This window comes from Mustela nivalis (assembly GCF_964662115.1).
Source record: "Mustela nivalis genome assembly, chromosome: 12".
Taxonomy (NCBI): domain Eukaryota; kingdom Metazoa; phylum Chordata; class Mammalia; order Carnivora; family Mustelidae; genus Mustela; species Mustela nivalis.
Window position 1 is genome coordinate 69,952,618 of NC_139031.1, and position 13,733 is coordinate 69,966,350.

The 13,733-nt window shown below is 42.3% G+C and overlaps 1 protein-coding gene across 1 annotated transcript; it reads right to left on the bottom strand.

Moving 5' to 3' along the window:
• Positions 1–9,263: 9,263 nt before the first annotated feature.
• Positions 9,264–13,533, bottom strand: FZD1 (frizzled class receptor 1). Its single transcript, XM_082692289.1, has one exon. It carries the CDS (start codon positions 13,027–13,029, stop codon positions 11,101–11,103), a length of 1,929 nt encoding a protein of 642 aa, XP_082548415.1. The 5' UTR covers positions 13,030–13,533; the 3' UTR covers positions 9,264–11,100.
• Positions 13,534–13,733: the final 200 nt, after the last annotated feature.

Sequence of the window (13,733 nt, forward strand, 5' to 3'; positions counted from 1 at the left end):
TACAATCCCTGGAAATTTAGGTGCTTGCAAATAATGCATATTTGGGGATATCTATGAATATTTGAAATCCCTCTTCTTAAATCACTGCCGAAAAAGGCTTATTTTTTCAGAGAGATTTATATATAGGGGAAGAAAATGTGTACTTTTAGCTGTAACAGCCTGCATAGAAAAAAATCTTGCAGTTGGTTTCTAGTGTAGACTAAAAATTATATTTTAGAGAACATTTTAAAAAATGCATTTGTAATGCTAGAAAAATTTCTTCTCCAAAAGTGTCAACGTAACATTTTAAACTAGGGCAGGCGTATTCATTACCTGAATTTGTATAAAATGCAACCCAGGCAATTGAGATTTTTCTTTTTCTATAAGACATTTAAATTAAATATCATGAGAAAAAAAAATTTCCCTATAAACATGATGATAACTTCATAAAGAATTAAAATCTATAATCACAGCTAGAAATACAGATCAGACTAATTGGCAATGGGATGAACTATGTTTACTATCTCTCACATCTAGCCCTTCATCAAAGGGCAAAAATGCAATCATTTGAAAGATGTGTTTCTCAGGAAGCCATACAATAAAAAGTGGTGCCATTTTGGTGCCATGGTCATTCCTGTGGTCTAGTGTATTAAATTATATCTGCAATAAAAAGTGGTGGGCTTATATGTGTTCACTTGGGATAAGATGGTTGACATCAGTCATTTACCATCTCTTTCTGACCTATTTCTGGGACACACAAAACATGAATCTAGAGGGATATGTATTGAAAGGACATATAGGGTAACATAAAGGATAACAGAGGAGAGGATGTATAGCAAGGAAGAGGAAGAAAGATGACATCTAGAATATAAAGAAATCTATAGAGTTAGAGGATTCGGACTGGTCTGTAGAGTGCTTAACAGAAAATGATGTAAAGGGAGAGGGGGAATCAATGAGGAATTGGCCATTGACAGAACATACTTTGAGAGAATGAAATGGAGAACAGAAATAATTCAGGAAGCCGGTTTTTAAAAAACAGAATTGTGAAGAATGAGATTGTGGTGGGAATACTTCTAAAAGAAAGATCCTCTACTGTTTCCAATAGCTGAACATAGATGTGGCAGATAGAATAATGGACCCTCAAAGCTGTCCATCATCTAATCCTTAGAACCTTATCCTGTATCGATCTAATCATATGAGTCCTTAAAAGCAGAGGACCATTCCCAATGAGACAGAATCAGACAGTAAGAGAAAATACTTGACCCAATATTGCTGGCTTTGAAGATGGAGGAAATATACCATGAGCAATGGGGGCAGCCTCTAGAAGCTGGAGAAGGCAAGGAAATGGATTTTCCCTTAAAGCCTCCAGAAAGAAACACAGCCACACACCACCTTGATTTTAGCCCAAAAGAGACCAATGTCAGATTTCTGAGTTATAGAATTTTAAGATAGTACATTTGTGTTATTAAGGTTTCTGGTAATTTGTTATAGTGGCAGTATAAAATCAATACACTAGACCACAGGAATGACCATGGCACCAAAATGGCTAGCTGCTCTTTCTATATGATGAAATAATGAAATGACCAATCAACTGCTTTGATACAAGTCCTCAACCCTGCTCAGCTTCACACATCAAAATCCATTTGGTATGCTTCAGTAGTATCAAAGGAGCATTTTCATGAATGCTATTGAATAAGTGTCCTCCAGCAATATAGTCAACAAGGACAAACATAAGACACCTGCAACTCTTCAATTAGTTATCAACCCAGTAGAAGAGCATATTTCTAAAAGGAAAATATGAGTCTCTTTCTGGTCATAATTTAGAGTGGCCTCCAAGAGCTCTTGCCATGTTATCCAAATGTACAGCCTATCAATTAGATCCGAATTGTAAGCAGCCATTAAGAAACTGAATTTGAAACAGTATATCACAAATTGGACATGAATGCATAGAAATGCACTCAGGCTTTAAGGGCAAGATCATTAGTTGATTAATATACAGAGCATTATTTGTGTCATTTAAACTTAAGGCTGCCCATTAGCTTAATCTTTTATCTGAAGGAGTCTTGTAAGACAGGCTTAGCCTGAAAAGAGGATGCAAAAAAAAATATGGCATTAGTTTGCATCACGCCTTTTCAATTTCCGTCAGTGATAATGGTGAGTTGTAGAAGGTTAAAGAAAAGGGATTGGGAATCATAGGAGATGAGAGAGGAGAGGAAGAGCAGTGATGAAGTAGAGATGGAAGAGGAAGAGAGACAAGAAATATTCAGTGGGGATATTTACTCTGCAGTTTACTCTCCAGGGCTAAAAATATCCTTACATACTTTATTTCTTTGATCCTCCCAACAGCCTTATGAATAACAAAAAATTGTTATTATTATCATTTGAGATAAATGGATCTCAGGCTATAAGCTAGTTGGGATTAAGTCAAGTATTACAATTCTAACATTCTTTCCAAGGTGACATTCAATATCTTTATGTCCAAAAAATTGATTTTTTTTTTAAAAGAAAGAAGATGGATGGTCATATTTCTAATCCAGGTCCATGGCCCTTTTTGAGTGATGTCTCCATTCAACTACTCTACTGTACTCATCCCATGACGACTGGCCCCAGGAAAGAGTAGTTGACTTTGTTTTTCCTTATACCCGTTCTTCTTTCCCCCTTCTACTGCGACATATGTAACATAAAGCACCTCCCACCCTAGCTGCTTCTCTCATCAACCCCAACTCATCAATAAACAAATGGACAGACTCCTGGGATACCTGTGCCACTCTGTAAGGACTCTCAATCCAGTGTCCATCTATGAATTTGCCACATTTCAGTCTAGAACATAATCTTGGCTCTCTTCTCTGACTTTCAAACATTCCTGGAAAGTATTTTTTCCCCCTAACTAGTTCTCTTGAACAAGAGCTTTCTTTCTCCTAACCAGGACCCAATTCCATTCAAATGGCACAGCAGATGCACTAGAGATTGATTTATACTAAATTTAGCCAGAGTCTGATAAAAGCTGGGAAAAATTCTACAAATATCCAGGAGAACCCAAGTGTAGTGATAAAGCCAGAAAATGGGTGGCCAGGAAGACTGTAGCAAGGCACCCAACCCCAGTCACCTTGAGTCCCTTCAGTCACTGAAACATCTTTTCCAGAGCTTGTAGCAGGTGGAGGTGGAGAGGAAGGTAGTCAAGTAAGAAGGAACCTTCAAGGTATCTCAACCTCTTTCCTTAATTAGCTCAGTATGAATGATAGTGAAAATCTCTCACATTTGTAGAGCTTCACTGTTTATAAAAGGGCTTTCATACATACTATTTCATCATTGTCTCCATTTGCTCATGAAACCCTGTAGATCAGACTCACCCGAGGTACCGTAACCTGATTAGGCCAGAGTTAATACTGGAACCCAGGTTTTCTGGCTCCCAGGCCCCAGAATTTCCTCTGTACTGCAGGTCCATGGCCCTATTTGAGTGATGTGTCGTCCCTTCAGTGACACAAGGAAATGTGTAAAAGAAAATGGGAATGTGGGATATGAAGAATAATAGAATGGTACTAACAGACATCTTTCTAAGACTTTTCAATAGATTTGTTTAATGTTATGTACAGATTTCTTCCCACTAAAATCATGATACTAGGTTTAAAAAATAAAAGCAGGCGTTTTATGGACTGTATGGGTTGAATGTTTGCTTCCCTCAAAATTGGTAAGTTGAAATCCTAATCCCCAGTGTAATGGTATTTGGAGGTGGGACATTGGGGAGATAATGAGGTTTACATTCTGTCATTATTATGGGATCCACATGATGGGATTACTGCCCAAGGGAGAAGAGATAACTTTTTCCACCCCCATGGAAGCCATAGGAGCACACCGCAAGAGGTAGCAGGCTGTCTTTAGGCCAGGAAGCAGATCAGGAACTGAATCTGGGGCTACCTTGATCTTGAACTCCCCAGGTCCCAGAACTGAGTCTATGGTATTTTGTTATAGCAGCCCAAGCAGATGAAGACATTGACTACTATGCAATATCTTCAAACTGTTCATCAATTTAAAACAAAATTTGTAGGTCAAAAGCAAAGCACATGCTATAGAAGCAAGTAAACCCATATTTTTCTCAATTCTATTTTATAATTCTAATATATTTCACTATTTAAAAATGTATAATTTCACTATTTTCAGTATTCCTCCAGATCTGGATTTCCTAACTTTGGCACTTTGGATCATATAATTCTTTGTTGCCCAGGGTTGTCCCGTGCATTGTAAAATGTTTAGTAGCCTCTCTGTCCTCTCCTCACTAAAGACCCATAATTACTCCACACAACCATCATGACAATAAAAATTGTGTTCAGATATTGTCAAATATCTCCTGGGGGAAAACTGACCCCTGTTGAGAATCTCAGCTCTAGAAACTAATGTGTGGGTACCTCCTGAAATAATTACCTTATCTGCACATCTTTTTTATTCCTTTACATTGTGTGTGGCTAAAAGATAGCAAGAATAGTGTATTTTGTTTCAACAACAAACGCAGTGAAATTTTATGTGCATTGTAAGAAGGATGATAGAAATAGATCTATGAGAAGGATGGCAAAAAGGATGAACTCAATATAAAAAGTGTGGAGCAACTTGGAGTTTTCGTATGAATAGAAACGTGAAGACCATGGCGTGGATTGCATGTTCCACTTGCTGCCTTCCACCATTCCCAACAACCATGGTAGAACTGTAAGTTTATCTTTTTCTTTTCCCTTCCTGTAGATACTTTTTGTTTTGGGAAAAGTATGGGTGCTAAACCTACTTACTTCTGAGAAAAAGTATGACAATTAAATTAAGTGTTGAGATATTGCCATTTGGGATAATCCCTAACTTGAGGGTGAAAACTCATTACACTGGACTGTATTATTATATAAGAAAGCAAAATAAATATAAACATATGCAAAAGCCTAACAGGTCCTTACAATCTAATAAACTTTAACATTAATTAAAAACAAAAAACAAAAAAACTCTATTCATTCCAGGGGAACACTTTTGAGATTTTTTTTTTAAACAAAAATATCCACTTAACCTGATTTCATAAGTACTAAGAACAGGGCTCAGGGCCCAGTTGAGATTCTTGTATCTATGAACCACTTCTTCAGGAGGTAGAAGGCAGAAGGACTAAGTTATCCGTATGGTTTCTTCCATTACACTTTCACATTCCACTCAACTTTTGTTGACTGGTACTCACTGTGAAGATCAGTTACAAAGGTCTGAGTTCATTGGCTTTTCATTCAATATTTTAAAAAGGCTAATGCTGCAGTGGAATACTTGTAATGCTGTACCAGTGACCACCACAGCTTTCACTGGATTGTAGGAGCACAATTTAATCCATGAATCAAGGTGACCCATCATCTCAGCTTGCCTAGGACTCTCCTGGTTTGACCATTGGGAGCCCAACATCCCAAGAAACCCCCAGCCTTGGGCGAGCGTAAACAATGGGCCATCTTAGCTGAGCTTTGAGTTTTTGAGAGAGGATTTATTGAAGTTAACTTTAAAAAAAGCAAAAGTTTTCCAAGAGTTGGAAAGATAAGGTCAAGAATAGTCTCTAAATCTACTTTTAAGGGGGAAAAAAAAAATCCTTCTAACAACCAAGTAGCACTTGGCATTTGGAATATGCATTTCTCTAACCTGTATGACTTCCAGGTATTTGCTGCTATATTTGTGAAGATGAGCATTTCCAAGGGCAAGAGAACAATCTGTCTCAGAGTGCTTCATTTAAGCAAGGACACACTGCCAGGTTGAAAGGAAATGAAGGCCACACTTTGTCTATGGGGGGATCCTGCAGTTATTCCCCTGCAAATTTAATTCAAACAGGTATTAAGATCTGAAACATGGAGATACCCACAAATTAGAGGCTACTTGGTTTTTAAAAAGGAAAGAAAGGAAATCCAGGCCACAAAGAACCATCTCAAAGCACCAATAGCGGTTCCTTTTCATGTTCATCACTGTATTCCTAGGAACATGTTTTGAAAGTCTGTACTGGGAATAAAATTTCTTGAGATGGTCTTCATACGAAAAATGCATATCATAAATTTTAAAATTTTAAATTACTGTCTTCAAGTCAATTTTATTTAAAAAATAGCATATGTGTGTAAAATGTGCAAAATCAGTGCTATTCCAATCCTTGATTTTTAACATTATTTGTTATACAAATATGCCATTCAACTAGTTTACTGATGATTCCTTTAGGAAATGCAGTGCTATTTGAATTATCACTCAAAAATAGAGCTCTTTAGAAAATCACCATCTTAAAACAAAGGATTTAAGAGAAATCTCTATTGAAAAAATCTTATTTTTTTCAAGCAATTTAAAAATCTGCTTGACTTATAAGACTGATAACCTTCAGAATATTTATTTTATGTTAATTGTAGGATATGCTTATAGATTGTACTTGAGCCAGTTCATTACTTGAGAAAGATTTCTGTGAGAATTCCTTATTTGGCCCATTAGTTGGGTCCCAAACCAACTAATAAACAAAAATCTCCAACAGGAGAATCTCAAAGAGGAACTTGGTTCTGTAATGGAGTACAGATAGCTGTCACCAAAGATTGTGATACTACTTAAGAAAATTGGTCTAGAGTTGACCTGTTTTTTAGTCACTAGGTTCCAAATAAGCTATTTTGTTACTATAATTATTGTGGTTTAATAAACCTATTGTCAAAAGTGACTATGACCAAAGAGAATAGAATTATTTAAGCCCAAAAAGATTAAGGAAACTGAGTCATGATCGAAGCTCAACTACTGTTTTTCAAACTCTAAGGGCTGCTAGCGCTTGCCAACAGTTCAAAATATAGGTATAAGTCTTAGGAGTCACCAAAAAACTTTACCTTTTTTGGCACATACCTTGTAAGACCTCATTTCAAATATAAGGGCCTTAAGTAAAAGCCCCTGAGTTTAAGATAGTATTGCAATTCCTTTTCAGTAATATAACTAGAGAATTCTTATATGTAGCCCACAACTTACTTTGGCTCCTACAGATTAATCCTGCAAGACTTTGAAATTATTATATTCTGTATTCAATAACACTATCACTAGCAACCACCTCAAGACATATGTAATGATCATATTTTGATTCTTATCTCTCAACCCCAGTTACACAGAATGTTACAATCAGAAATGGATCAGAGACACTCAGTGTAATGACTAGTTTCAATTAATTGCATGTACATTACATAAAATGTGGCCCATAGCCAATGGACAGATTAGAAAGCAATGAAGGTAAAAGGAGCTGGAGTTAACAGGAACACACACACCCTGAAAATATGACATCTTCAAAAAAAATTTTTTTTAAAGATTAAAACATGGTATCAGTGAAAGTGATCTGAAGTCACCCAAGGCCTGAAATGGTTTGTGGTTTAGGCAATTTTTTTCTTAATTGGCCACCAACTTCCTCACTGTGGTCTCCTTTCCTAGTTAAATGTTGGACTTCGGGAATGATGTAATTACAGCAGAAGCCTCCATTGCTCAGTGGAGACAAAAGGACCAGGACCGTAAACCCAGGCTGATAAGTGACTACCCCAAACAAACTGAAAAATCTGGTCCAGCTGTTCTTCTGGTCCAGCTGTTTTGCATATGTTTGACACTGACTGACTCTGAGAGTAAAAATAGGACTTTCTACTCCCACAAAGTTTAAGTGAAAAATGGCCTTTTTAAAAAAAATTATTAAAAAGAGCATCAGAAGGCTTTCATACTCTGTATACATTTCCTATAAAAGCTGAATCAAGCACACTGTGAGGGGGAAAATGGACTCCAACTGATAGCTAGTTTAAAAAAAAAAAAAACAGGCAAACCAAACCATCTGAAAATACGGTTTGTCATGGAAACAGCATGCTAATGGGACTATATTCCAGGTACCTTTACAGTTTTCCAAGAAAGACTTGTTTGCCACCAGTACCAAAAGAAACAAAAGAATACATTGGCTTTCCATAGGCTACACAATTTTAAATAAGTTATTTCCTAAAAACAAAGCCTGATGGTGACTTAAAAATGACTCTTAAGGCTATTTAAATCCAGCATCAAATTTATAGTTACATTATTATAAGGACACACACAACAAGAATGCCTTATATTTATTTCTTGGATTGAGACTAATAATCTTAAATTTTTTTCCTCAGAAATCATCTGATTGAAATACCTAGAGAGGAGACATCTTTTAATTTGGCCTAAGAATTGTTTTTTTAAAACGTCTACACAATAAAACCTTCTCATATCTACTATAGTAGATTAATGAAACAAAGGAAAAAGACTATAAAATTACAACTTGCTACTTAAAATTAAATGTGCTTTCAATTAGATTTAATTTTTTCATTTGCCTTAAAATAAATAGCGATAATTACTTAAAAGACAACTGCATTAATACCACAAAACTAACTCAATTGTATCAATGGTCTTCATTTTAGTTCCTTGTCATTTTACCACAAAATATTTTCATGGGAAAATTTAATATAAATATTTTTAGTCTGTAAAGGAATAAGAGACTTGTTTTCCAAAGGTATTTGAGGTTTTCCGTCAGGCATTTTCCATTTCTTATAACCTTATTTCCATATTGTAAAATATATAAGTAAACTTTGCACCTCTATTTTATAAAAATTGTGTGTGTATACTTATATATATGTGTTTATATATGTATATATATACATGTCATATACATATCTATATATGTATAAATTCTAAGAGTAGACCAACTAAATAATTTCTCTGGAAAAGGATCCTTGAACAATATAAAAATGGGGTCTTCCAAAGCAAACAACAAAAACAACCATATATACCTGACTACTGTTTAAAATGCTTATAAACACACAGTCAGTTAACCATTTATTGATTACCTACTCAAGGTTTTGGAATACCCAAGATTATGAAAAAGACAGTACCCCTAAAAAATCATGACCAAGGTGGTGCCTGATGATTTAAATAAACCTCCATATTATAAAAAGTCATGTAAATTTACCCCTTGAAAGGAAAAACAAAAAGCCTTAATATTAAAATTAGAGTTCTCTTTTTAATTATCCTCTTTAAGTAAAGAAATAATTTGGAAGCTTCTATTTTATATTGTTACTGTCATGAAAGCAGATGCTGTCTAGGAACTGGGCAATGTCTGTCGCAACACTGCAAGTAGGACACTTCTTTAAGGGCTAATCTGAATGTTTAAGAACAGACTATTTCATTGAATTCCTGAATTTTTATACTTTGGGACTGGCTATGAGACACTATAAAATGCAAAGATAGTTCAGACAGTTCCAGCTCTATTATTTTCAGGCACAAAAACCATATAATTTTGTACAAAACTTTGATTTTTTTATTTGTGAAATTAAAAATATGGTATTTTATATATATAAACTTCTATTCCTCTATAAATATAGATGATTTTGTGATAGTGAACAGAATAAATGCATACCAAATCCAAAGACCATTGTCATTTTAGGGTATGAAAGACATAGATAAATTTAGGTCCTAAGTACTGGCATTTTGATAAACTCTTAAAATTTAAAACAATACAATCAAGAGGACGGTCTTCCTCCTCTTTTTCACAGAGAACTAAAGTGAATATTTTTAAATGGCTTTGAAAGACTTATATTTGACACATTTCTGTAAATCCAAAAAGGAGCACACAGGATTCAATGCAGGAGAACTGCACACACTTTCGCTTTACCATGTGCATGCCCATATTTTGTTTATTTCAGGAGCTAACCCCATCAATTATTTCACCTCCTTTACCTCCCCAAATTTTACAAGCTTATTTTTAATGTGGATTGTTCTTCCCTCAGAATATGTAGCTGAATAATCATCATAATATGTTGAAAGTGTACAACGTTTACATTTTAAAGTTTCTGATCTATGTCTAATTATTATTTGATTAAAAATAAGAAAGGAGCACTTCATTTGGAGGAAGCCCATTACACTGATATCTCCTTCAAGTTTTCCTATTCAGCTTACATCCTGCTGTCCAGTTAAGGAAAGCAGAGATCAACTCCTTAACAAAGCTTTCCAGGTGCCCTCATGTTTCCATTTTACAGAAAGGTAAAATCTAAATGCGGGCTGTCTCAGTCCTAGAGGCAGTTTGCCAGGCATCAGTATGCAACTAAAATTAACATTTTATAACCCCCATTTTCAGTCTCTCCCAACTCACACAAAGCTTTGTGCCTCTTCCCAAATCTCAGCAACCACATCTTTCCGTGATGCGGGCCAAACCCATACCAGGTTTTAGACACAAGAGAATGAAATGAGCTCATCCACCAAAAATTAAGACTTGAAAAAGTTTGGCACTGGTCATCCCACTCACCCTCTAAGCAACTTAGGTGGAAGAAGAGAGTGCCTCGGCGTTTGTAGGCCAGTGGGAAGGGAGGCTGGGAATGCCATAGCCCGAATCTAGTGGGCCTCCCTCAAAGCTAGGGGGAAGGTTCTCCACAGTGGAAAAATTCAGTTTCGGATAGTCAAAGGAACAAGGCCTTCACAATCTGCCCCCTCCCCCAACAAGAGCACACCTGGGATGGGCAAAGGCCTATCCCCCTGGAGTTCTCTATCTAAAGAGCCCTGACGCCAAACACCGAAGGGAAAGAGGGGAGCAGAAAGAGGAGGCGGAAAGTAACCTGGGCCGCTCTGCCCCAGACGCACCCGACCGCTGCAGGGAGGGGCGCGCCAGAACAGCGAGAGCACCTCGAGCTCCTGTTTTACCTCTGCAGTACTTGGAAAAGGGAAAGAAGGAAAGCCTCAAAAGGTTAAACAGCCCTAGTTAATTAAAATTTAAACAAAACCAAAAAGGGAGGGGGAGAAAGAAAAAGAAAAACGCGTGATCGGTCATTTAAATACAAATATACTTACAAAAATCTTACACAGGCTATTTACAATCATAAAAGCGTACAGTCCTGGTACCAGAGTGTGAGAACGAGAGAGGTCTGTCCGTCCCCCCTGCTGTAGTTGGGCCCTCCAGTCCGTTTGCCCCCAGGGACGGAAGCTTTTGCAGGAGCTGGGTAGTTAAAAGGAGCCTGCGAAAAGTGAATGGCTAGTGAGGAAGCCTCAAGTAGCCAGGTTTGGCAAGGTTTCCACAGGGCCAGCTTTACAGGGGTGGCTAGGACGAAGCCGACGACTGGGAATGGGCTGAGTCCCCGGGTCTCAGACGGTGGTTTCTCCCTGTTTGCTGTTGGTGAGCCTGGTATAGAACTTCCTCCAGGAGTTGAGGGTCTTGCCGGACCAGATCCAGAAGCCTGACGTGATGCCCACGATCAGCGTCATAAGGTACTTGATCATGAAGACTGTGAAGTCTGGGCTCATGGGCGGGTGCGGCGGGGCTCCTCCTCCCCCCTGGAGGTGGGGGCAGGGGATGGCATAGCTCTTGCAACTCTGGGCCACCCAGCTGCGCTCCCACTGGTCCCGGAAGGCCTGCTCGTAGAAGTAGCAGGCGATGACGATAGTGGCTGGCACCGTGTAAAGCACGCTGAAAACGCCGATGCGCACCATGAGCTTCTCCAGCTTCTCGGTCTTGGTGCCGTCGTGCTTCATGATGGTACGAATGCGGAAGAGGGACACGAAGCCGGCCAGCAGGAAAGACGTACCGATGAACAAGTACACGAAGAGCGGCGCCAGCACGAAGCCGCGCAGCGCGTCCACATTGTTGAGCCCCACGAAGCACACCCCGCTCAGCACGTCGCCATCCACCTGGCCCAGCGCCAGGATGGTGATGGTCTTGATGGCCGGCACGGCCCAGGCGGCCAGGTGAAAATACTGAGAGTTAGCCTCAATGGCTTCGTGACCCCACTTCATCCCCGCTGCCAGGAACCAGGTGAGCGACAGAATCACCCACCAGATGGAGCTGGCCATGCTAAAGAAGTAGAGCATCATGAAGAGGATGGTGCAGCCCTCCTTCTTGGTGCCCTGCGCCACTGTGCGCGCCCCATCCTCGGAGAACTTGTCGTTACACACCACTCGGTCCTCCAGCAGGAAGCCGGCGATGTAGGCCACGGCCACTGCCGTGTAGCAGCCAGACAAGAAGATGATGGGCCGCTCCGGATAGCTGAAGCGCCGCATGTCCACCAGATACGTAAGTACCGTGAAGAGCGTGGAGGCGCAGCACAGCACTGACCAGATGCCGATCCAGGTGCGCGAGAAGCGCAGCTCCTCGGGCCCAAAGTACATGAGCCCGTACACCTTGGTCGGTTCACAGGGCGCTCCGCAGTCTTTCTCCCCCAGGAAGTGGTAGTTGAGGTAGGAGGGCACCTTGAGGGCGCGCGGGCACGAAAACTTGCCTCGCTCCGACGCGCCGGCGCCCCCCGGAAAGCCGCCGCCACGGTGCCCCCCGCTGCCGTGCTGAGGGTTGCTGGTCCAAAACTCCGGCAGCAACGAGGGCGTCGGGGTGCCCTTGTCCGACGTGTTCTGGCCCACGCACAGCTCGCCGGCGCCGTGCACCGGGAACTTCTCACACTTGAGCGTGTCCGGCCACTGGAAGCCGAACTTGTTCATGAGCGCCTCGCAACCCTGGCGCGCGCGCTCACATAGGGAGCGGCAGGGCGGCAGAGCCTGCTCCAGCACCGTGCACACGGGCGCGTACATGGAGCACAGAAAGAATTTGAGTTCCGCCGAGCACTGCACCTTCACCAAGGGGTAGAACTGGTGTACCTCGAGGCCCGCATCCTCTTGGTTCGTGTGGCCCAAAAGGTTGGGCATGATGGTCTGGTTGTACGCAATGTCCGTGCACAGCGGGATGGAGATGGGCTGGCAGTAGCCGTGGTCCGGGATGGAGATGCCCCTCTCGCCGTTGTACTGTTGCCCGCTCTGCTGCTGCTGAGGCGGCGGCGGCGGGGGCTGCTGCCCCGGCCCGGGCCCTTGGCCCACCGCCTGCCCCCGGACCCCCAGTAGCAGCGGAGCCTCCAGCAGCCAAAGCAGAAGCAAGAGCCGGCGCGCCAAGCGTCCAGAGTCAGCTGGAGGACGGCGGCGGCAGCCGCTCCCCTCCGCCACCCGTCCAGCCGGGAATGCCCCGGCATAAAGTTCCCAGCTCGCGCGGCCGCGGGCGGCCCGGGACTTCTTAGGCGCCTCCTCTTCAGCCATACTTTCTCGGCTCCTTTCTTGGCGCCGCCCGGCTGGGGCTGGCAGTGGCGCAGCCGGCAGAGGTTCCCCCTGCGGCCAGAGAGATATCTTCCGTGCCGGTGCCCTCCGTCGAGTCTGAGCCGCGCTCAGCCCGCTCCCCCGGTTCCCGCTCCGCGTCCCGCAGCCGCCGCCGCCGCGGAAACTTGCGATTCATGAAGCGTGGGCGGCGGGGAGAGCCCGGGTGGCTCCGGCGCGCCGGGGTCGCGTCCCGCCTTCCTGGCCCTCGGCTCGCTTGTTCCCGGCTGGCCGCGCAGCGCTAGTGGCCGCGGCCCGGTAGAGCGCGCAACTCTCCGCAGCCCAGTGGCCTCGACTCCCCCCTGCGCCTCCGCCTCCTTCTCCGCCGCCGCCGCCTGACCATTTGTGTCAATCCCTCAACTCGCTCGCTCTCCTCTCTCTCGCGCGCCCTCGGACCGGTTTCCAGGCGCCCCGCAGTCTGTCTTTCACCAGGAGGGAGGAGCCTTGAAACCGACGCGGAACTGGAGGCTCAGGGACCGTCGCCCAATCGCGGCACTGGCTTCCCGGCGCAAAGGGCGCCCGCTGCCTGCCTCCCTTAGCGAAAGCCGGCGGCGGGCGGGAGGAGGTGGGGGCGGGAGCAGGAGGAAGTAGTAGTGGTGGCAGAGGCACCGCTCGGGCACAAAGAGTGGGTTTGCTATGAAGCGGGACAG